Genomic DNA, 22,095 nt, shown 5'->3' with positions numbered 1-22,095 from the left:
CGATTTTTGCCTGGTCATCAAAGAGACACGCAGCCTTGCGTTATCCTGATGGAAGATTATGTATTTTCTGTTGACTAATTCTGGACACTTTTCATCGAGTGCTGCTTTCAGTTGGTCTAACTGGGAGCAGTACTTGTTGGAATTAATCGTTTGGTTTTCCGGAAGGAGCTCATAATAGAGGACTCCCTTCCAATCCCACCATATAAACAACATCACCTTCTTTGGATGAAGACTGGCCTTTGGTGTGGCTGGTGGTGGTGCATTTCTCTTGCCCCAAGATCTTTTCCATTCCACATTGTTGTACAGTAACCACTTTTCATCACCCGTCACAATTTGTTTTAAAAACGGAACATTTTCATTACGTTTCAGTAGAGACTCACATGAGGAAATACGGTCAAGACGGTTTTTTTCACTTCACCTATGTGGAACCCAAACATCAAAGCGATTCACATAACCAAGCTGGTGCAGATGATTTTCAACGCTTGATTTGGATATTTTGAGTATGTCAGCTATCTTCCTCATGGTATAATGTTGATTGTTCTCAATTATTTTTTCGGTTTGATCCCTATCAACTTAAACTGGTCTACCCAACCGTGGAGCATTATCCAGTAAGAAATCTCCAGCATGAAACTTCACAAACCACTTTTGACATATTTGATCAGTCACAGCACGTTCTTCACACACTGCACAAATCTTTTTGTGCGTTTCAGTTGCATTTTTACCTTTCTTGAAATAATAAAGCATAATATGCTAAAAATATTGCTTTTTTCCTTCCATCTTCAATATTAAAATGGCTATACAAAAATTCACCAATTTTGGTAAGTCTTTTTTTAAATGCACACTGATCTGACAGCTGTCACATACAATCTAACAAAATTGTTTCAAATAAAGTTAAAGACATCTTACAGAAAAAAACTGAACGAAACTTTTGGCCCACCCACTACAGTGGTCTTCTACTAGCAGAATTTGAAAATTACGGCTTTTCAGCTGTATTCTAAACAAAAATAATTAAAAATCAATTCAAATAATTTAGAATAAGTGCTTTATTTTAATTCCCACAAAAACTGAAACTATCATTTACATCGGTTGCAACAGCAATAAAAATTAGAAGTCAATTCATTTCTTGAAAACACTTATTATAAGCATAAAACAAAGTAAAGGACACAAAAAGTTACTCCTTTTAAACTGAAGATAATCTGACTACTTGTGACATACACACCTGCAGCTGTACAAACAGCAAATGCATTCAAAACAGTGCAAGATTTAACTAATTTAGGACAGTATTCCAACCAATCCCAACTCAGTTTTCAATTACTTGTGCAGGTTTATAGAGTCACAAAAAGTAAATCTCTTCTAATATGTAACTGGCTGATGCCAATTCAGAACACTCCATACCAACACAACAATAACTATGGAAATCATGAGGCATGACTAGCGGGGAAAAAAGCAAAACCCAACATCCAAAGTGCATATACTTCAATATAACTGCAATATATTTCTACTTCTGTAAAAAAAAAAAAAAAAATAGTTTTCTTTAAACTATAAATCTAAAAGAAAAGCAAATGTATCATTTCACATTCTTTTTCTGAATTTAAAAAACATATACATAATTGTCCTTTGTTTTTGGTAAGTTCAAATATGAATTGACAGTGGGGTTATTGGATTCTTTAAGAAAGCTCTATAGAATAGATGACTATAACATACTATATCTTCTTTAAGAAGTATGAGCTGAAATGTTAGGCATTCCTTGTGTTGTTTTTGTATATATTTAAGGAATGCTGTTCTTATAAACAATGGCTTTGAAAAAGAAATATATTATTTCAAATATATATTTGAGACCAAAATATATTACTAGAGGATCTCTATAAAAGGTTACCAAAATTATACTTATTCGTGAAATCAGGGAAAACGTTTTTAGAATTTATCTTCCTAGAAAAAAATGCTACCATTTTTCTTCCAATGCTACCAATTTATCACAATTAAACATCAGAAGATTTCCCCCAATAATTACTGATGTAAATGTTGATTTCAAGGGCAAACAACTTTCATCAGAGTCTATTTCTCAGGCAGTTCACCATGTGTTGAGACTGAGGCAGCACTGTTCTGGTGTGAATTGTCATTGGACTGCTGTGAAGTATTCCTTCTGGGAGAGTTTGTTGGGACCCGAAGCCGATTGGCAGGTGTAGGCTTAGCAGCACTCGGTGACTTTGTAGAGGAATTAGACGGAAGTCTGTGACGATTACTCTCCTCACCAGAAGTAGATGAATGTCTTTTTCTTTCAAATTCCTCACCTATAGGGGGCTGCAAATTATGAAAGACAACATAGTGATGATTTTACTATTTTTTCCTCCCTTCAAAATCTAAGGCCAGACTTTTCTAACAGAGGGAAACTATGCCGGCACTTCAGTAGATTTTATTAGTATAATGAAAACTTAACAGCAATTTAAGGTATTAAACTTAAATTTCCTCCTTATCAGTCAATTCTTTCATTCAACATGTTTATTAAGCTACTGTGTTTTAGGGTTTGAACTAAATAGTAGGGCATAAGCATAAGGCTGGGTTCGTTGTCTCTGGGAAAATGTTTCAGAGAGGCTATTTTCCTTCTTTATGCAACTTCTGTCAGTTGCAAAGCATTTATAACTCTAACCCCTTCCTTCTCCAAACTTCCACAGTATTTAAAAGCAGAGGTCTGAATTCTTGGCTTCTGTTCAGATAGGGCAAAAATCACTAGTATTATAAAGCAGGGACATCTTGTGACAGAACTGGCTGGACCACTCCAGAAACATAGCTTTTTTTTTTTTTTTCAATTTTTGGCCATGCTGCAAGGCATGAGGGATCTTGGTTCCCTGACCAGGGATCGAATCCATGCCCCTTGCATTGGGAAATGCGTAGTCTTAACCACTGGACTGCCAGGGAAGTCTGAAACACAGCTCTTTAATTCCAGAGATGGAGGCACTTCTATTAACTCCATCCTTGGGCTATCAAATCTATTTAGACAAAACTACAAAAGACAAACTAATTATAATACTAAGCAGAGATGAACCTAGCCTTCCTTTCACCTCTCTCTTTTCTGCTCTTTTTGATTCTTCTTTCCTTCTCTCTTCTCTTCTTTCTCCTTTTCAACTTATTATGCTCATCCCCTTCTTTTTTTAAAATGTTTTCCTTTTCCTCTTGAAATCAAATTGTCTAAAGCCTATTCTCCTGTCTCTACACATGCACATAACATTCTTGCCCTAATTTTATTACGTGGGGAACCATAAATCCATGTTATATGAGCACGTGTTATGGAAACTATAGGATACAAGTACATAAAAAGTGAAAAATTTAAAAACTGTTAGTGAGGGGACTTCCCTGGTGGTCCAGTGGTAAAGAATCTACCTTAAATGCAGGGGATGCGGGTTCAATTTCTGGTCAGGGAACTAAGATCTCATATGCCGTGGGGCAACTAAGCCCACACACCACAACTCCTGAGCTCATGCGCCTCAACTAGAGAGCCTGCGTGCTGCAGACTACAGAGCCCACATGCTCTGGAACCCGCACACCACAACTACAGAGTCCACGGGCCCTAGAGCCTGCACGACACAACTAAAGAAGAGAAAACCCACATGCCACAACTAGAGAGAAGCCCGTGTGCCACAACGAATATTCCGTGTGCCGCGACTAAGACCCGGCGCAGCCAAAAATAAATAAAATAAAATAAATAATAAAGAAATCGTTAAAAAAAATATATAAATAAATAAATAAAAACTGCTAGTGAGAAATGAGTAACATATCCACATAAAAGTTACTAAATCCATAAAATGTTTATCATGCATATCAAAATTAAAGTGAACTGACCATTGCTCCATGGTTATGTAAGATATTAACATTTAGGGACTCTGGGTAAACAGAATATATGGGAATTCTCTATACTACTTTTGCACCTCTTTTAAAGTTTGATTTCAAAACTGGAAAGTTAAATTTTCAATATTAAATTTAAAAAATAAAAATTATAAAATTAAACTTAAGAAAGTCACTGATAGCTCAAGCATAAGAGTAATAAAAATAATACAGGGGAAAGGACTTAAAACTTACATCAACACGGAAGTCTTCCAACTTCTTAAAGCTACAGAGGTATTCCTGAAGTTTGGGGTCAATAGAATGTGTCTTAGATTGAGAATATTTTAGATAAGCCCAAAACTTTTCTAATCCATACAGCTGACCTAATAACAAAGAAGAACATACATGATAAAATATATAGAATCTTTAAAAAATGATTCATATTGGATATGATCCTACCAGCATTAAACCATGTCTTCTAGATACACTTTATCTAGATCTTGAAGATAAGACATTGTAATGAATAATGGCAGCTAACATTTATTGAGCATTTGCCATGTAACAGGTATTATTTAAGTGGTTTATTGTATATTAAACTAATTTGAACTATATACAACCCTATAATATAGGTGCTCTTGGGTATATTACTGATGAGTAAACTGAGGCTAACAAGGTTTTTGGAGTTTTTTTTGTTTGTTTTTCTAACAAGGTTAAGTAACTTACCCATGGCCACAGAGCTACAAAGTAGGGGAAATGGGATTCAGACTTAGGGATCTAGCCCAGAGTCTGCACTGTTACTGTGCTATTCCACCTTTCCAAGCACACTTGCTCATGTTGCATAGAATTTTCATGTAATGGAACATCAGTGAGTAGTCATGTGTGTCAAATGAATAAAGACAAAATACAAATCCATAAAGGAAACACTTCGGAGTGGCTATTTTCCAACATCTCACAAGTAAGACCTTCATACTATACGGTGCTCTATCCTTCATCACAAACCATAACAGTGGCCTGAAAGTCTTAAATAGTCTGCCCTAAAAAAACAGTTACAAACTCCCTATTTATTGACAGACTCAGATTTACAATTTCCAAATAGAATAAGGTTATTGTTTTGTTTTACCAGATTCGTAGTCTTTTTTGGTTTCTTCTTGGAAATCCTTAAAAATTTCTTGTCTGAATTTTTTTTCCAGTCCATAACTATAAAACCTGAACAGACATTCTAATCCATACCTGTGGGAAGAAAATAAAAAGTTTATAATAAAATTTTTCCTATGACAATGCAAATAGTCATATTTAACAGCACTGATACAGGAAAACATGACACAAATAATCTCAAACAAAAGTGTTCAAATGTATGTAATTTTTAGTATGAAGATTTTTAGCTGAAGTGGTAATTAGTAATCCACAGCTGGCTTTGCTATTTTTGTTGACTCAGGCATAGCATCTCATGGAGGTATACTGGGAATATGCAAAATAAGAGGCAGCCCTTGGACAACTACACTATGGCTTATTTGAACAGACAGAGGATCTCTCCCTGGTATTTCTGAAGAACTCCCTGGTATTTTTCCCTGGTATTTCAAAAGAGTGACAGATTGGCAATGTTTTAGATTTTTTCCCAAACCAAGGCTTATAATGGTGTGTTAGTACATGGTATTAAATACTCTTGAACATAATCTCTAGGAAGATAAAGACCATACTCTTGGGCCATAGATCCTAGGTGTGGTTGACCCATTCAACTATAAAGGGACAAACCTAATTAAATGTCTCCTAAGAGAGTCTTCCTGCTTATAAAGTATATTAAATAAAAGATATTTTGCCAAAGAATTGTATCACTGCATAAATCAGAAAAATTTGTTTCTTCTTACAGCTACCTAAAGAACCTGAGACAAGTTTTGGACAGTGGATCAAGAAATTACATGGGCTCAACCTTCAACTAATGGTGATGAGCAGAACCCATGAGAGTGGACATGGACAAGGTCAATGGACATGGACAAGGTCAATGGTCAGTAAAGGGACCATCTAGCTCATTCAAATAAAACATGTCGCAATTTAGAAAATTCCTCATTTAGAATCCTTAAGTCATTCTGGGTGCCTCAGTGGAGGAGAGGCTGTATTTCTTCATTCCTGGTATCATAATACTGCCCAGCCATTATTCACAGGAAGAAGGGTGTGTGTGTGTGTGTGTGCGTATGCATGCATATGTCCTTTGTAACCAGCTTATTTACAAGATAGAGAGTGACGGTCTCTCTGAAAGAATAAACAGGTTTCTTGGTAAGATGGCAAGAGGAATGCAGGACTACCAACCATACACTAACCTGAGCCCTTTCCTTTGGTAGCCATAAGTGACACTATTCCTTGAGCTTGTATGACTGAGGCTAAGGGGACTGAGTACTGAAGAAACACCAGTTCAGAATGACAAACCTGTCTTAATACTCCTCTTATGGGATCATATTATATTGATACCAGTGGTTCTCAACCTTGACTACATATGTGAACCATCTAGGAAGCTTTTAAAAAGTGCTGATGCCCAGGCTCCACTCCAAACCAGTGAAATCATAATCCCTGGGGGTGAAGCCTAGGCTTCTTTCTTTCCTTCTGGAAAGGAGGATTGAGAAATTTTAGGTTTTATCAAGTAAATGACATTTTAGAGGAATGTTAGGATTCTTAGATTTTTGGTAAAGGCCAACTGACTACTACAATATCTGGATTTCTAGTCTTATTTTTTAGCAAACTAATTCCAAAGATCAAAAATATAACATTAATAATACAATCCAAATATGCAGCATAAATGCTGGAGTAAAGAGCAGGGACAAATGACCAGTCTCTCAGTTGTCATTTACTCACTGACCAATCACTGTGAGACAGCTTAGATGAGTAGAAAACAAAAAGGCTGAGAACCAGAAAGAACTACATTTGAATTCTAGGCTTATAATCATCTCTCTAAAAATGGGGATAATAATATCCTACTTTTCAATAATAGATAATATTCGTAAAGCACTTAGACTAGAGCTGGCACATTGCAGATATGTATGTAATTAATGTTACTTCTCTCCTTTCTTCTTGAAACCATCCTACTGCTAATGTTAGTCAATGGATATATTCAGTACTGATCTTCTTCCTAATAAAAGTAACCATTTATTGAGCACTTACTATGTGTCAGATAGTATGTTAAGCTATTATAAACAAACACAGAATACCATAGGAACAAAGAAGAGGAACTCCCAATCTAGACTTGGGTAGAAATGGGATCAGAAAAGTTATAGAAAGTCCTGAGGAACAAACAGAAATTGTTTGCATAAATAGCAAAATATGCTGAGATTAATTAAAACAAATGCTTTCAAACTTTTCTAAGTCCAATAGTAAGAAAAATATTTTACCTTGTGACCAAGTCAACACAACACTCACATATATACGTGTGTACATAAAAACATATGTTTGGTAAATAACTAAATTTGTATTTATGTATGAATTGTAAAACATATTAACCTTACTATGTTCAGTGCAGTCTGATATTTTCTATTTTTTTAAGTAAGTCAGAACCAGTAAATTGATTTCACAACCCACTAACGGGTAGCAAAACACAGTTTGAATGAGAACATCTAGATCAGCCACTATGAAGAACAGTTTGGAGGTTCCTTAGAAAAATAAAAATAGAACTACCATATGATCCAGCAACCCCACTCCTGAGCATGTATCTGGAAAAAATTACAATTTGAAAATATACATGCACCCCAACGTTCAGAGCAGCACTACTTACAATAACCAAGACATGGAAGCAACCTAAATGTCCATCGACAGATGAATGAATAAAGAAGATGTGGTACATATATACAATGGAATGCTACTCAACCATAAAAAAAGAATGAAATAATACCATTTGCAGCAACGTGGATGGACCTAGAGATTGTCATACGAAGTAAGTCAAAGACAAGTATCATATAGTTATCACTTATATGTGGACTCTAAAAAGATGATACAAATGAACTTATTTACAAAACAGAAACAGACTCACAGACTTTGAAAACAAACTTATGGTTTGTTTTCCAAAGGGGAAAGGTTAGGGGAGGGATAAATTAGGAGGTTGGGATTAACATATACACACTACCGTAGATAAAACAGATAATTAACAAGGACCTACTAGCACCGGGAACTCTACTCAACCTATATGGGGAAAGAATCTGAAAAAGAATGGATTATATGTATATGTATAACTGAATCACTTTGCTGTACACCTGAAACTAACACAACATTGTAAATCAACTATACCCCTACATAAAATAAAAAATTTTTAAAGAAAGAAATGGCAAATATTGCCTTCAGTGCCAACTCTGATAAACTGGCAGTAGCTATCAAAGCTGTGATAAGAAAGACTATAAATCTGAATTCAAGAATAATATTAAACAATGCTGGGATTGATTTAAAGATGTCAGTAATGGACAGAGAAGAGGGAAAAAGAGGTACACATGCCATTTATCTATCATTCCTGAACAAGATCAAGATTCTAGATGAAAACTAAATGGGCTTTGTTTTTACACAAGTCAGTGCAAATGTAAATTTTTTTTCAAAGAAATTTATTTGCATATCTTGTATTCCTCTTGAAGATCACAATATTGACTAACAATAGATTCTTATTTGAGCTTTACAAGAGGAATCCATTTTTAGAACCTGAAGAAGGATAAATTTAGGTAAATACTGAGTGGAAAATTATCTTTTTTCCTTCTTCCATCTCATCTCCTTTCCTCCCTTTTCCCAAGAATGAATAGCTTAGCTTGCATGAATCCATTTCATGTTCCTTCTCATCCTCTTGGCCTGTTCTCAACTCAGCCCTATTGGCACAAACTTACCTGAACATTTCTCATGGAAGCAAGATCTAACCTAGACAAAAAGAAGAGTTAGCAAAGCAGAGGGAGGATGAAGAGAAGAATAAGCAGAGGTAAGAATATGTACAGATGTCTAGAGGCTAGAGAGCTCGGTTCATTTGGAGAACATGTAGTTCAGTACCACGGTTGCCTAGAGGACTACAGTTGACCCTTGAACAACGTGCAGGTTAGGAGCGCCAACCCTCCCACAGTTAAAAATCTGAGTATAACTTAAAAGTTGGCCCTCTGTATACCGGTTCCTCCATATCCACAGATTCAATCAACCATGGATTATGTAGTACTATAGTATTTACTATTGAAAAAAATCTGCATATAAGTGGACCCATTCAGTTCAAACTGGTATTGTTGAACAGTCAACTGTAGTAGAAAAAAAAGAAACTGAACAGGTGCGTCAGGATGTATCACGAGAGACTTTACTTTTTCTTGTCTCAAGGAATCTTAACTGGTTTGGCTCTAAGCATGTAACAATTTGGGGACATATATGCACATCCAAGGGAAATCTGTAATGGTAGGGGCAAGTGAGAGAAAAATCTGTCTTTCAAATTACATTTGGCCTTTGTACCAGCCCCTAACATGGTTCCAAACATGATACCCACAAACTTGTGTAGTCCCCTCCTACATTATACCAGGGTTGGTCTGTGTGAACACTATAATATGGCAGAAGTGATGTCACTTTCAAGTGTAGGTTAAGTAAGACACCGAAGCGTTCATCTTGGAAGTTCTCCCCCTTTCTTAGATCATTCACTCTGGGTGAAGTCACATTGTGAAATGCCCTATGGAGAGACCTATGTGCCAAGGTACTGAAGCCTCCTGCCAATATCCAAGTGAATGAGCTTGAAGAAGATCCTCTAGCCTGAGTCAAGTCTTCAGAGACTGCAGCCCTGTCCAATACCTTGACTGCAATCCTATGAGAGAACTGAACCAGAGCCTCCCAGCTAAGCTGTTTCTGGAGTCTTGACCCTTAGAAACTATGAACTAATAAATGTTTGTTGTTTTAAGCTTCTGCATTCTGGGGTAATTTGCTATGCAGCAATAGAAAACTAACACAGTCCTTCTCCCAGTTATCACGTGGTACTTTCACAGTTCAAAATCAGGCTACTTCCGTACTAGTTTTTAGTATTTTTAAAAAAGTCCCTCCAAGTGTAAAAATATGAGAAAATATTTGACCTGTAATTTTCTTTTGCATCTTCCCAAGCAAGTTGTCTAAATTCCTCATACATTGTTTTATTGAAGTGATCTCTGAGGAAAAAGGACCAGAAACGAAAGAGGGTATTCATTTCTTGGGACTGGCCAATTCCCAAGTGTTTTCTCTCTGGAAAAAGTCAAAACAGCAGACGTTTTACATAAAGTAAAATAAAGAAAGCTGAAACATATTAATACCCAATTGGGTTTCCTTTAAACAAAGAACAAATAATCCATTTTCTGACTCACTGCTCAAATTTAAGCATTTGTCAACAGTAACAAGAATATAGTAAGTTTTATTTCCTAATGTGTCTAAGCTACAAAATACATGAATAAAGAATATATATAAACACATTTACTTAAGGCAATTATAACAAAAGACTATTTTAACCTGATATTAAATGTCACAATTTGAATTTTTTAGAATTATGTTTTAATTTTAAAGATAGCTATATAAAGGAAGGCTCTTACCACTTAGGCATCTTCTACGATACTTGTGGTACACTTGTTGGGTAAAGCCATTTTCCTTCAAAAGTTCATGAGAAGGGTGCTGGAACTTTGGGAATGAATGAGGAGTACATACTAGCGGTGCACCTTCTGAAGGCGAAGCATTTGAACTGCTGTTTGAGGAAGGGGAAAAAAGCCTTCAAACTGAAATATCAAGAACCAAGTGTTTAAACCAATTTGTACTACTTGTTTACTGAGAGTCTGAGCAGTGGAAAAGGCACTAGTCCCCAAAACTCTCCTAAACTAATGATACACAGATCTACATATGAATTGCTATCCATGTTCAACACATGGGTAAATTCAGAACTTGATAAAGGACATGGTCATAAATTCTCAAACTAAAACAATAAGTAGAAGCAGATAACTGACTAGCTAGCTTACTCTTCTCCTCCAGATCCATTATTAATTTAGTTTATATTTGTTTTTTTCTTATAGTACTGGGGAAATTTTCAATTTTCATGAGTAATTAGGTTAATGATATAAATTGAATAAGTGGATAAAATCTGGCACAAAGGCAATATTTTCATTATCCTAAAGACATACCTGTAATTCTGTAAATCAATTTCACTTCTGAAATTTCGCCTATATCTATCTTTTCCTTTTCATCTTCACTCTGTTATTCAAATTGAGGTTTTCCTCCGCTTTCACTTGAACTAATTGGTCTCCTTGTTTTTTCAGTCTCCCTCCTCTATACTGCCACCAAAATGATCTTCCTAAGACTGCTCTAAATCAGTGGTTCTCAATGTGTGGTCTGTAGATGCTTGGAGGGGTTCCCAAGAACCTTCCAGAAAGTTTGCAAGGTCAAAACTATTTTGACAACAATACTTAGACATTATTTGCCCTCTTCACTGTGTTTACATTTGTACTGATAGTACTAAACAATGGTGTATAAAACTGCTGATGCAAACTGAGGCAGTGGCACCAAACTTTACTTACTAGTGATTATATTGTTCACTGCTATGTACTTGAAAAAAAGTTTTAATGCCAGTTTCACGTTAAGAGTTCCTTGATGAAGCAAAAAAAAAAAAAATTAACTTTATGAAATCTCAACACTTGAGTACGTCTCATTATGTGTGACAAAATGGGACAGAAGCTTTAGTTTTGCAAAATGAGAACATTCTGGAGATATTTCACAACGTGAATATACTTAACACTACTGAACTGTACTCCTAAAAATGGTTAAGATGGTGAATATTCATGCTATGTGTTTTTTATAACAATTAGGGGGAGAAAAGCACTTTGGCAGCATATCAATATATGATGGCTGTTGTTATGGACTAAATGTTTGTTGAATTCCTAACCCCCAATGTGACGGTACTAGGACATAAATAAGTCATGACAGTAGAGCTCTCATGAGTGGGATAAGTGCCCTTATGAGAGGAGACACAAGAGAGCTTCCTTCTTCTCTCTCTGCTCTCTGCCATGTGAGGATACAACAAGATGGCCATCTGCAAACTAGGAAGCAGGCCCTCACCAGATATGGGATCTGTTGGCACCTTAATCTTGGATCTGTGAGAAATAATTGTTTGTTGTTGAAGCTCCCCAGCCTATGGCATATTTGTTACAGCAGTACTAACTACAACAGTTGTCTTAAAGCACTCATGCGATAAAATTGTGAGCTGAACTGTTTTTTTCATGGAATACCATTTTTAATTAGAAGACTAGCCAACAAATTATGGTTATTCAGGCTCTGTTTTGTGTCAGACATTTCCTTGAAAATGAACAAAATGAGTCTGTAACGTTCAGGAAAAATTCGAGCTTTCATGCAAAAATAAGAATTTTGGAAACTCTGTATTTGTCACCATGAGCCTAGTAATTCCCACTCATACCTAAACACTTATCTAATGAAATCAGTGCTGGGTTATTTTTTAGGAGTTTGTGTGTGTTGTAAAATATATATGATATTTGTAATTTTAGCCATTCTTAAGTGTACTACTCATCAGCATTAAATATTCACAATGTTATATAACTCTTACCACTACCTCTACCAAAACCTTCTTTATCATCCCCAACAAAAACTCTATCCATTAAATAATGAATAACTCTTTCCCTTCCCTGCAGTCCCTAGTAACCTCTATTTTACTTTGTCTTTGACTATTCTAGGTACCTCATATAAGTGGAAGCATACTATATTCATCCTTCTCAGTCTGCCTTATATCACTAAGCATGTTCTCAAGGTCCATCCATGTTGAAGCTGAAATCAAAATTTCATTCTTTTATATGGCTGAATCATATTCCATTGTATGTATATACCTACTATGTTTATCTAGTCATCACTGATGGACTCTAGTGTTGTTTCCACCTTCTGGCTATTATGAATAATGCTGCTATAAACATGGCATAAAAATATCTGTTCAACTCCCTCTTTTCAATTCTTTTGGATATATACCTAGGAGTCAAATAGCTGGGTCATGTGTTAGTTCTATGGTTTTACCATTTTGAGAAAATGCCAAACTGTTTTCTACAATGGCTGCAGCATTTTATATTTCCAAGAGCAATGCACAGGGTTCTAATTTCTCCACATCCACACAAACATTTGTTTTCAGTTTTTTTAATTATACATATCTGTATTAGTCAGCTCAGCTGCCATAACAAGATACCACAGACTGGATGGCTTACACAATAGAAATTTATGTTCTCACAGTTCTAGAGGCTAGAAGTCCAAGATCATAGTGCCAGCAGTGTTGGTTTCTGGGGAGGCCTCTCTTCTTGGCTTACAGAGAACCACCTTCTCATTGTGTCCTCACATGGCCTTTCCTCTGTCTACACGCAGAAAGAGAGAGATCTCTGGTGTCTCTTCCTCTTCTTACAAGGTCAGATTAGGGCCCCATCGTTATGGTTTCATTTAACCTTAATTATCTTCTTAAAGGCCCTATCTCATATACAGTCAAGCAGGGGGGTTAGGGTTTCAGCATATAATTTCAGAGAGACAATTCAGTCCATAACACCATCCTAATGGGTATGAAGAGGTATCTCATTGTGGTTTTTGATTTGCATTTCTCTAATGATTAATGATATTGCACACATTTTCATGGGTTTATTGGCCACTTGTATATCTTCTCTGGAGAAATTCTATTCAAATCCTTTCCCAATTTTTGAATTGGGTTTTTTGGGAGACTTCTGTATATTTGGAATATTAACCCCTTATCGGATATATAATTTGCAAATATTTTCTCCTATTCAGTAGGTTGTCTCTTCACTCTGATAGTTTCCTTTGATACACAAAAGTTTGTAATTATGACAAAGTAAAATTTATCAATTTTTCTCTTTTATTGTCTGTGTTTTTGGTGTCATGCTCAAGAAACCACTGTCAAATCTAGGGTCATAAAGATGTTCCCCTACATTTTCTTCTAAGAGTTTTATAGTTTTAGCTCTTAAGTTTAGATCTTTGATCCATTTTAATTTTTTGGTATCTGGTATAAAGTATGGATCCCATCCTTTCACACACTGGATATCCAGTTTTCCCGGCACCATCTGTTAAAAAGATGACCCTCTCCTTCACTGAACAGTCTCAGCACCCTTGTAGAAAATAAACTGACCATATATGACAGAGTTTATTTCTAGACTCTCTATTCCATTGGTCTATATGTCTGTCCTTATGCCAAGACCATACTGTTTTAATTATTGTAGCCTTGTAGTAACTTTCAAAGTTGGGAAGTGTTGGTCCTCCAGTTTTAGTCTTCTTTTTAAGGTCATTTGGGCTTTTCAGGGCTCCCTGCAATTCCATGTAAATTTGAGGATCAGCTTTTCCATTTTTGTGAAAAAGGCTACTGGAATTTTTGTAGGGATTGTGTTGAATCTATAGATCACTTTGGATTGTAATAATGTCTTAACAATGTTAAGTCTTCCTATCCATGAAAATGGATTGTCTTTCCATTTATTTAGGTCTCCTATAATTTTTTCAGCAATGTGTTTTGTAGTTTTCAGTGTATAAGTCTTTCACCTCCTTGGTTAGATTTATTCCTAAGTATTTAATTTTTAGATGCTAATGTAAATAGAATTGCTTTCTTAATTTCCTTTTCAAATCGTTCAATGCTGCATATAGAAACACAACTGATTTATGTGTATTTTGTACAGTGCAACTTTGCCTAATTTGTTTATTAGCTTCAGTTTCTTTCTTGTTGATTCTTTGGAATTTTCTATTTATGGAATCATATTATTTGTGACTAGAGATAGATTTACCTCTTCCTTTCATATTTGATGTCTTTTCTTTCATTTTCTTCTCTATTAGTTACGGCTAGGACTTCCAGCACAACAGTGAATACCAATGGCAAAAGCGTGTATCCCTGTCTTGTTCCTGATCTTAGGGGGACAGCTTTCAGTCTTTCACCATTGAGTATAATGCCAGCCATGGGTTTCTCATAAATGCTTTTTTCATGTGAGGAATTTTCCCTCTAGTCCTAGTTTTCTAAGAGGTTTTAATCATAAAAGGATGTTGGATTTTATCCTTTTCTATGTCAATTGATATGATTATGTAGTTTTTCCCTTAGTTCTATTAATATGATGTATAATGTTGATTTTCTTGTATTGAACCACTCTTGTACTACTGGGATAAATCCCGCTTGCCATGGTGAATAATCCTTTTATTATGCTATTGGATTTCATTTGCTAATATTTTGTTGAGGACATATGCATCTATATTCATAAGGATACTGGCATATAATTTTATTTTCTTGTGATATCTTTATCTGGTTTTGGTATTAGGGTAATGCAGGCCTCAGAGAATAAGTATTCCCTTCTCTTCAATTTTTTGAAGGAGTCTGAAGAGAGTTAGTGTTAATTCTTCTTCAACTATTTGGTAGAACTTACTAGTGAAGCAATTTGGCCCAGAACTTTCTTTGTTAGGGATTTTTGATTCCTGATTTGATCTCTTTACTTCTTATAGGTGGGTCGAATCTTTTATTTCTTATTGAATCAGTTTAGGTAATTTATATGTTTCAAGGAATTTATGCATTCCTTCTAGGTTACCTAATTTGTTGATGTATAGTAATTTGTTCATAGTATTCTCTTAGAATCCCTTCTATCTCTATAAGGTCAGTAGTAATGTCTCCATTTTCATTTCTGATTTTAGTTACTTATATCTTCTTTTTTTCCCTTGGCAGTCTAGCTAAAGAAAGGCTTGTCAGTTTGTTGATCTTCTTAAAGAACCAACTTTTGATTTTACTGATTTTCTCTACTGTTTTACTCTTCTCTATATTGTTTATTTTTACTCTAATCTTTAATATTTCTTTCCTTCTGCTATCTTTGTTTTTAGTTTGCTCTTCCTTTTTGAATTCCTTAAGGTAAAATGTTAGGCTACTGATTTGTGATTTCTCGTCTTTTTAAATGTGATTTCTCTTTTCTCTTTTTTTCTCTTCTTTTTAAATCTATAATTTTCCTGCACCCCATAAGATGTGGTATGCTGTTTCCACTTTCATTCATCTCTAAGTACAGTCATCCCTCGGTATTCATGGAGGATTGGTTACAGAACCCTTCATGGATGCGAAACCCATGGATATGGAGGGCCAACTGTATTTTCTAATTTCCATTGCAATTTCTTCTTTGACCCATGGGGTACTTAAGAATGTGTTGTTTAATTTCCACATATTTGTGAATTTTCGTTTTCCTTCTGTTAGGGATTTCTAACATCATCCCACTGTGGTCAGAGAAGATACCTTGTGTGACATTTCTTTTAAAATCTATTGAAACTTCTGTTACGGCCTAACATATGGTCTATTGTGGAGAATGTCCCACGTGTACTTATGCATTTGTATTCTTCTATTGCTGGGTGAAATATTCTATAAATGTTTGTTAGGTCTAATTGGCTTATTATGTTGCTCAAGTCCTCTATTTTGTTAATCATCTTATGTTGAGTTGATCTATGCATTATTGAAATCAGGGTATTGAAATCTCCAACTATTCTTGTAGAACTATTTATTTCTCCTCTCAATTCTGTCAATTTTTGCTTCGTATAACTCCCGAGGGGCTGTTATTAGTTACATAAATGTTTATAATGAAACTTCTATTAATATATAATGTCCTTACCTCTTGTAATCTTTTTGGATTTAAAGTGTATTTTGTTTGATATTAAAATAGCCACCCCAGCTCTCTTAAATTTGCATCTTTTCACTTTCAATCTATTTGTGTCTTTGAATCTAACATGAGTCTCTTGTAGACAGTATATAGTTGGATCATGTTTTTAATCCATTCTGCCAATCTCTGCCTTCTGATTGGAAAATGCAATCTATTCATATTTAAAGTACTTACCGGTAAGGAAGGACCTGCCATTTTGTTATTAGTTTTCTATATGCCTTATAGATTTGCTGTCCCTCCTTTCCTCTCTTATTGCCTAACTTTTGTGTTGTTTCTTTTCCTTTTGAATAAAATATTTTGATCCCTTCTCATTTCTTTTTACATATATTCTATAGATATTTTCTTTGTGGTTATCATGAGGATTACATTAACAAAAACTCTGCTCTTATACACCTCTGTTCCCCACTTTCTGTTACTGATGTCATAAATTACATCTTTATACACTATATACCCAACAACATAGATTAGTAATTTTTTAATGCATTTGTCTTTTAAATAACATACAAAGTAAAAAATGGAGTTACAAATTAAATTACAACAAAACTCTTATCAAAGTTCTTTCTTTCTTCAGATGGCTTCATGTTACTGTCTAGTGTCCATTCATTTCAAACTGAGGACTATCTTTAGCATTTCTTGTTGGGCAGATCTAGTGGTAATGAACTCTTTCAGATTTTTTTTTTTTTTTTTTTGGTATAAAGACTTTATCTTTTAGAGGAGTATTAGTGTTACGGCAAATTGCGTGAAAGGTATAGAGAGCTCCCTCATACCATCTGCATGCCTTGCTCCCCACACAACAGCCTCCCCCACTATCAACATCCAGCACATCTCCCATCAGAGTGGTACATTTGTTACAACTGACAAACCCACACTGACACATCATAATCACCCAAAGTCCATAGCTACATTAGCGTTCTCTCCTGGTGTTGGACATTCTACAGGTTTGGACAAATGTAAAACGAGATGGAGCCATCATTATAGTATCATACACAGTATTTTCACCTCCCGAAAAATCCTGTGTTCCACCTGTTCATCTCTCCCTCCCCTCAACCCCTAGAAACAACAACTGGTCTTTTTATCACCTCCATAGTTTTCCTTTTCCAGAATGTCGAATAGTTGGAATTTTACACTGTGTAGCCTTTTCAGATTGGATCCCTTCACTTAGTAATGTGCATTTAAGGTTCCTCCATGTCTCTTCATGGTTTGATAGCTCATTTCTTTTTTCCACTGAATAATAGTCCATTGTCTGAATATACCACAGTTTATCCATTTGCCTACTGAAGGATGTTCTGGCTGCTTCCAAGTTTTTGCAATTATGAATAAAGCTGCTTTAAACATCCATGAGCAGGTTTTTGTGTGGACATAAGTTTTCAGCTCCTTTGGGTAAGTACCAAGGAGGGCGACTGCTAGATTGTATGGTAAGAGTATGTTTAGTTTTGTAAGAAACTTCCAAACTGTCTTCCAAGGTGGCTGTACCATTTTGCATTCTTACCATCAATGAATGAGAGCTCCTGTTACTCCACATTCTCACCAGCATTTATTAGTGTTGCCAGTGTTCTGGATTTTCGCCATTCTAATAGGTATGTAGTAGAATCTCACCATTGTCTTACTTTGCAATTCCCTGCTGATAATATGATGTGGACTATCTTCATGTGCTTATTTGCCATTTATATATCTTCTCTGGTGAAGTGTCTGTTCGTCTTTGGCCCATTTTCTAATCAGGTTTGTTGTTGTTGTTGAGTTTTAAGAGTTCCTTGTATATTTTGGATAATAGTCCTTTATCAGATGTGTCTTTTGTAAATACTTTCTGCCATTCTGGGGCTTGTCTTTCCATCCTCTTGACAGTGTCGCTCACAGAGCAAAAGTTTTTCATTTTAATGAAGTCCAGCTTATTGATTTCTTCCTTCTCAAATTTTGCTTTTGGTGTCATATCTAAAAAGTCACCACCCAATCCAAGATCAGGTAGATTTTCTCCTGTTATCTTCTAGGAGTTTTATAGTTTTGTGTTTTACGTTTAGGTCTGTGATCCATTTTGGGTTATCTTTTGTGAAGGGTGTAAGATCTATGTCTAGACTTAATCTTTGCATGTGAATGTCCAACTGTGCCAGCACCATTAGTTAAAAAGATTATCTTTGCTCCTTTATCAAAGACCATTTGACTATATTTATGTGGATCTATTTCTGGGCTCTCCATTCTGTTCCATTCATCTATTTGTCTATTTTTCCACCAACACCACACTGTCTTGATCACTGTAGCTTTACAGTGAAGGCAGGTAGTATCAATTTTCTAACTTAGTTCTTCTCCTTAAAAATTATGTTGGCTATTCTAATAAAAAGGAACAAAACTGGGTTATTTGTGGATGGACCTAGAGTCTGTCATACAGAGTGAAGTAAGCCAGAAAGAGAAAAACAAATATCATATATTAATGCATATATGTGGAATCTAGAAAAAATGGTACAGATGAACCTATTTGCAGGGCAGGAATAGAGACACAGACATAGAGAACGGACAGGTGGACACAGGGCGGGAAGGGGAGGGTGGGACGAACTGGGAGATTAGGATTGACATATATACACTACCATGTGTAAAACAGATAGTGGGAACATGCTATAAAGCATAGGAAGCTCAGCCCAGTGCTCTGTGATGACCTAGATGTGTGGGATGGGGGGGTGGGAGGGAGGTCCAAGAGGGAGGGGATATAGGTATACATACAGCTGATTCACTTCATTGTACATCAGAAACTATCACAACATTGTAAAGCAATTATACTCCAATTTAAAAAAATAAATAAACAAAGGGAAAAATTAAAATAAAATTTTTTTAATTATGTTGGCTATTCTGGGTTTTTTGCTTCTCCATATAAATTTAAGAATCATTCTGTTAATATCCACAAAATAACTTCCTGGGATTTTTTATTGGAATTGTATGGAATATGTAGATCAAGTTGGGATGAACTGACATCTTGACAATATTGAGTCTTCTATCCATGAACATGGAGTGTATCTCCATTTATTTAGTTTTTTTATTCCTTTCATCAGAGAGTTTTGCAGTTTTCCTCATACAGATCTTGTACATATTTCGTTAGATTTATACCTATTTCTTTTGGGGGGGTGATAATGTAAATAGTATTTTGTTCTTTTTAAACATTTATTTATTTATTTATTTATTTATTTTTGGCTGCTTTGGGTCTTCATTGCTGCACGCGGGCTTTCTCTAGTTGCGGCGAGCAGGTGCTACTCTGTTGCGGTGCGTGGGCTTCTCATTGCAGTGGCTTCTCTTTGTTGCAGAGCATGGGCTCTAGGGGCGCAGGCTTCAGTAGTTGTGGCACACGGGCTCAGTAGTTGTGGCATGCAGGCTCAGTAGCTATGGCTCACAGGCTCTAGAGCACAGGCTCAGTAGTTGTGGCACACAGGCTTAGTTGCTCCGTGGCATGTGGGATCTTCCCGGACCAGGGCTTGAACCTGTGTCCTCTGCATTGGCAGGAAGATTCTTAACCACTGTGCCACCAGGGAAGTCCAACAGTAGTTTGCTTAATTAATTTCAAATTCTACTAGTTCATTGTTGTTACACAGGGAAGTGATTGACTTTTGTATATTAACCATATATCCTGCAACCTTGATGTAATTGCTTATTAGTTCCAGGAGTTTTTGTTAATTATTTATGACTTTTTACATATACAATCATGTCATCTGTGAACAAAGACAGTTTTATTTCTTCTTTCTAATTCAATATGTCTTTTGTTTCCTTTTCTTTTCCCTCAGGCTTTGTTTATCTCTGAATGTCTCCCTCAATTTTGAAGGGCAGTTTTGTCAGATAAGGAATTCTCAGTGGATGGGGTTTTCTCCCCCCAGCACTTTGAATATATCAGTCTACTGACTTCTGGCCTCTGAGAAACTGCCTGATACATTTACTAAGGACCTCTTGTATGTGATGAGTCTCTTCTCTCCTGCTGCTTTCAGGATTCTCTCTTTGTCTTTGGTTTTCAACAGTTTGATTAGTGTCTTAATGTGAGTCTCTTTGGGTTTATCCTACTTCAAGTTCATTAAGCTTATTAGATTTGTAGATTCATGTATTTCATCAAATTGGGAGCCACTATTCTTTCAAATATTCTTCCTGCCCCCTTTTTCCTCTTTTCCTTCTGAGATTCCCACAATGTGTGTATTGGGCTAGTTCATGTGTCCTACAGATCCCTTAGACACTGCTAGTTTTTTCTTCTTTCTTTCTATTCCTCAGACTTGATAATTCAAATTGTTCCATCTTTAAGTCTACTGATTCTTTCCTCTTTCTTCTGTTTGATGAAATCTGCTTTTGAGCCTTCTGGTGTATTTTTCATTTTAGTTATTATATTTTCAGCTCCAGAATTCCTTTCTGGTTCCTTTGTATAATTTCTATCTCTATTGATAATCTTGTTTTCTTCATACATTGTTTTGCTATCTTTGTCTATATCTTCCTTTATTTACCTCTTTGAGTATCCTTAAAACAGCTGTTTTAAAGACTTCGTTTAGAAAGAATGGAACCCAGGCTTCATCAGGTACATTTTCTGTCAATTAATTTTGTTCCTTCAAATGGCCCATACTTTCTTATTTCTTTGTAAGTCTTGTGATTTTTTCGTTGAACAATGAAGATTTGAATCTTATAATGTGGTAACTCTGGAAATCAAATTCTCCCTCTTCCCCAGGGTTTGCTGTTTTTTTTCAGCTATTGTAGGCTGCTTCTGTGCTGGGATAAGCCTGAGGTAAAAGCTTAAAGTCTCCTTAGGTTTTTTTCCACATCTTTCCTTGGGCATGGGTGGTAATTTTCTAAATTTCCCTCTATTAGTGGTTGTTTTCGAAAAAAAGAAAAAAAAAAAAAAAAAGGACATTCAGACAGTGGGGATGAAACAATGGCTACCGGACTCTGTGTCTGTACCTTGTTGACCAGAGGCAGTTAGCAGTCAACACAGAACTCCAATATTTGGAGGACAAGGTCCTTATTGCCTACTTTGGATCCAGCAAGCCACACCAGAGGTGTGGGTTGCCATCTTCCCAAATGCCTGTCACAGGGCTGGGGCAGTGGGAGATGGCCGCTACTACACCAAAGGCTGATATCAACGAATATTAACAATTTACCAGACACGCTTTCCCCTGGAAGCTTTAAGTGTTCAGATAGACTGTAGAGTTCCAAAATAGTCAATGCAGACAGTTTCTGCTGATACAGTTGTTGTCTAAGTGGTGAGACAGATTCCTGTTCCTTCCCATTCTGCCATCTTCCTGACATTACTCTCGTTAGTGGTTATTTTTTTTAATGTAATTTTTTTTATTGTATTCTGAGATGTGTCATCATTTAAAAGCCCGCATAACTCAGTTAATCAATTTTTCCAAATGACCAATTCATGATGTTACAAATGCATGCATAGACAAAAAGAGCCATTCAAAGTGGAAGAAGTCCAATGGCTTTTAATGTAACAGAGTATGAAAAATTCACTGAGTAGAAGAAGGTCACTTATATATGGTTTAGATTCTACACTGCAACTAACTTTTAAAAAATTACCACTTGTTCAGCTTTAGTATAATATCAAAGAAGAATACCTACAATTATCTGAAAAGGCTATTAAAATACTCCTCCCTTTCTTGGATTTTATTCCTCTACTTCAACAATA

At 35.8% G+C, this 22,095-nt stretch overlaps 2 protein-coding genes across 11 annotated transcripts in view; one reads left to right on the top strand and one right to left on the bottom strand.

Moving 5' to 3' along the window:
* Positions 1-9,845, top strand: part of PGRMC2 (progesterone receptor membrane component 2) — a 64,965-nt gene extending 55,120 nt beyond the window's left edge. Inside the window, exon 3 of the mRNA XM_082462210.1 lies at positions 5,687-9,845. Within this exon, the coding sequence (XP_082318336.1) occupies positions 5,687-5,694 (8 nt within the window). The 3' untranslated portion in view covers positions 5,695-9,845. The remainder of the gene's footprint in view (positions 1-5,686) is intronic.
* LARP1B (La ribonucleoprotein 1B) overlaps positions 1,026-22,095 on the bottom strand; it is a 129,577-nt gene continuing 108,507 nt past the window's right edge. For 9 of the 10 annotated variants that reach the window (XM_082462105.1, XM_082462106.1, XM_082462107.1 and 6 more), the window contains 5 exons: positions 10,353-10,501; positions 9,867-10,011; positions 4,940-5,049; positions 4,075-4,202; positions 1,026-2,301 (listed from right to left, as the gene is read on the bottom strand). In XM_082462105.1, the coding sequence (XP_082318231.1) occupies positions 2,056-2,301; positions 4,075-4,202; positions 4,940-5,049; positions 9,867-10,011; positions 10,353-10,501 (778 nt within the window). In that variant the 3' untranslated portion in view covers positions 1,026-2,055. Of the gene's footprint in view, positions 2,302-4,074; positions 4,203-4,939; positions 5,050-9,866; positions 10,012-10,352; positions 10,502-22,095 lie in introns of those variants that run through there. The other variant, XR_014263750.1, reaches the window with a different exon arrangement.

The sequence above is a fragment of the Balaenoptera physalus genome (assembly GCF_965194825.1).
Source record: "Balaenoptera physalus genome assembly, chromosome: 5".
Lineage (NCBI taxonomy): Eukaryota > Metazoa > Chordata > Mammalia > Artiodactyla > Balaenopteridae > Balaenoptera > Balaenoptera physalus.
Note: the sequence above shows the minus strand (reverse complement) of the source record. Positions and strands in the feature narration are given on the sequence as shown.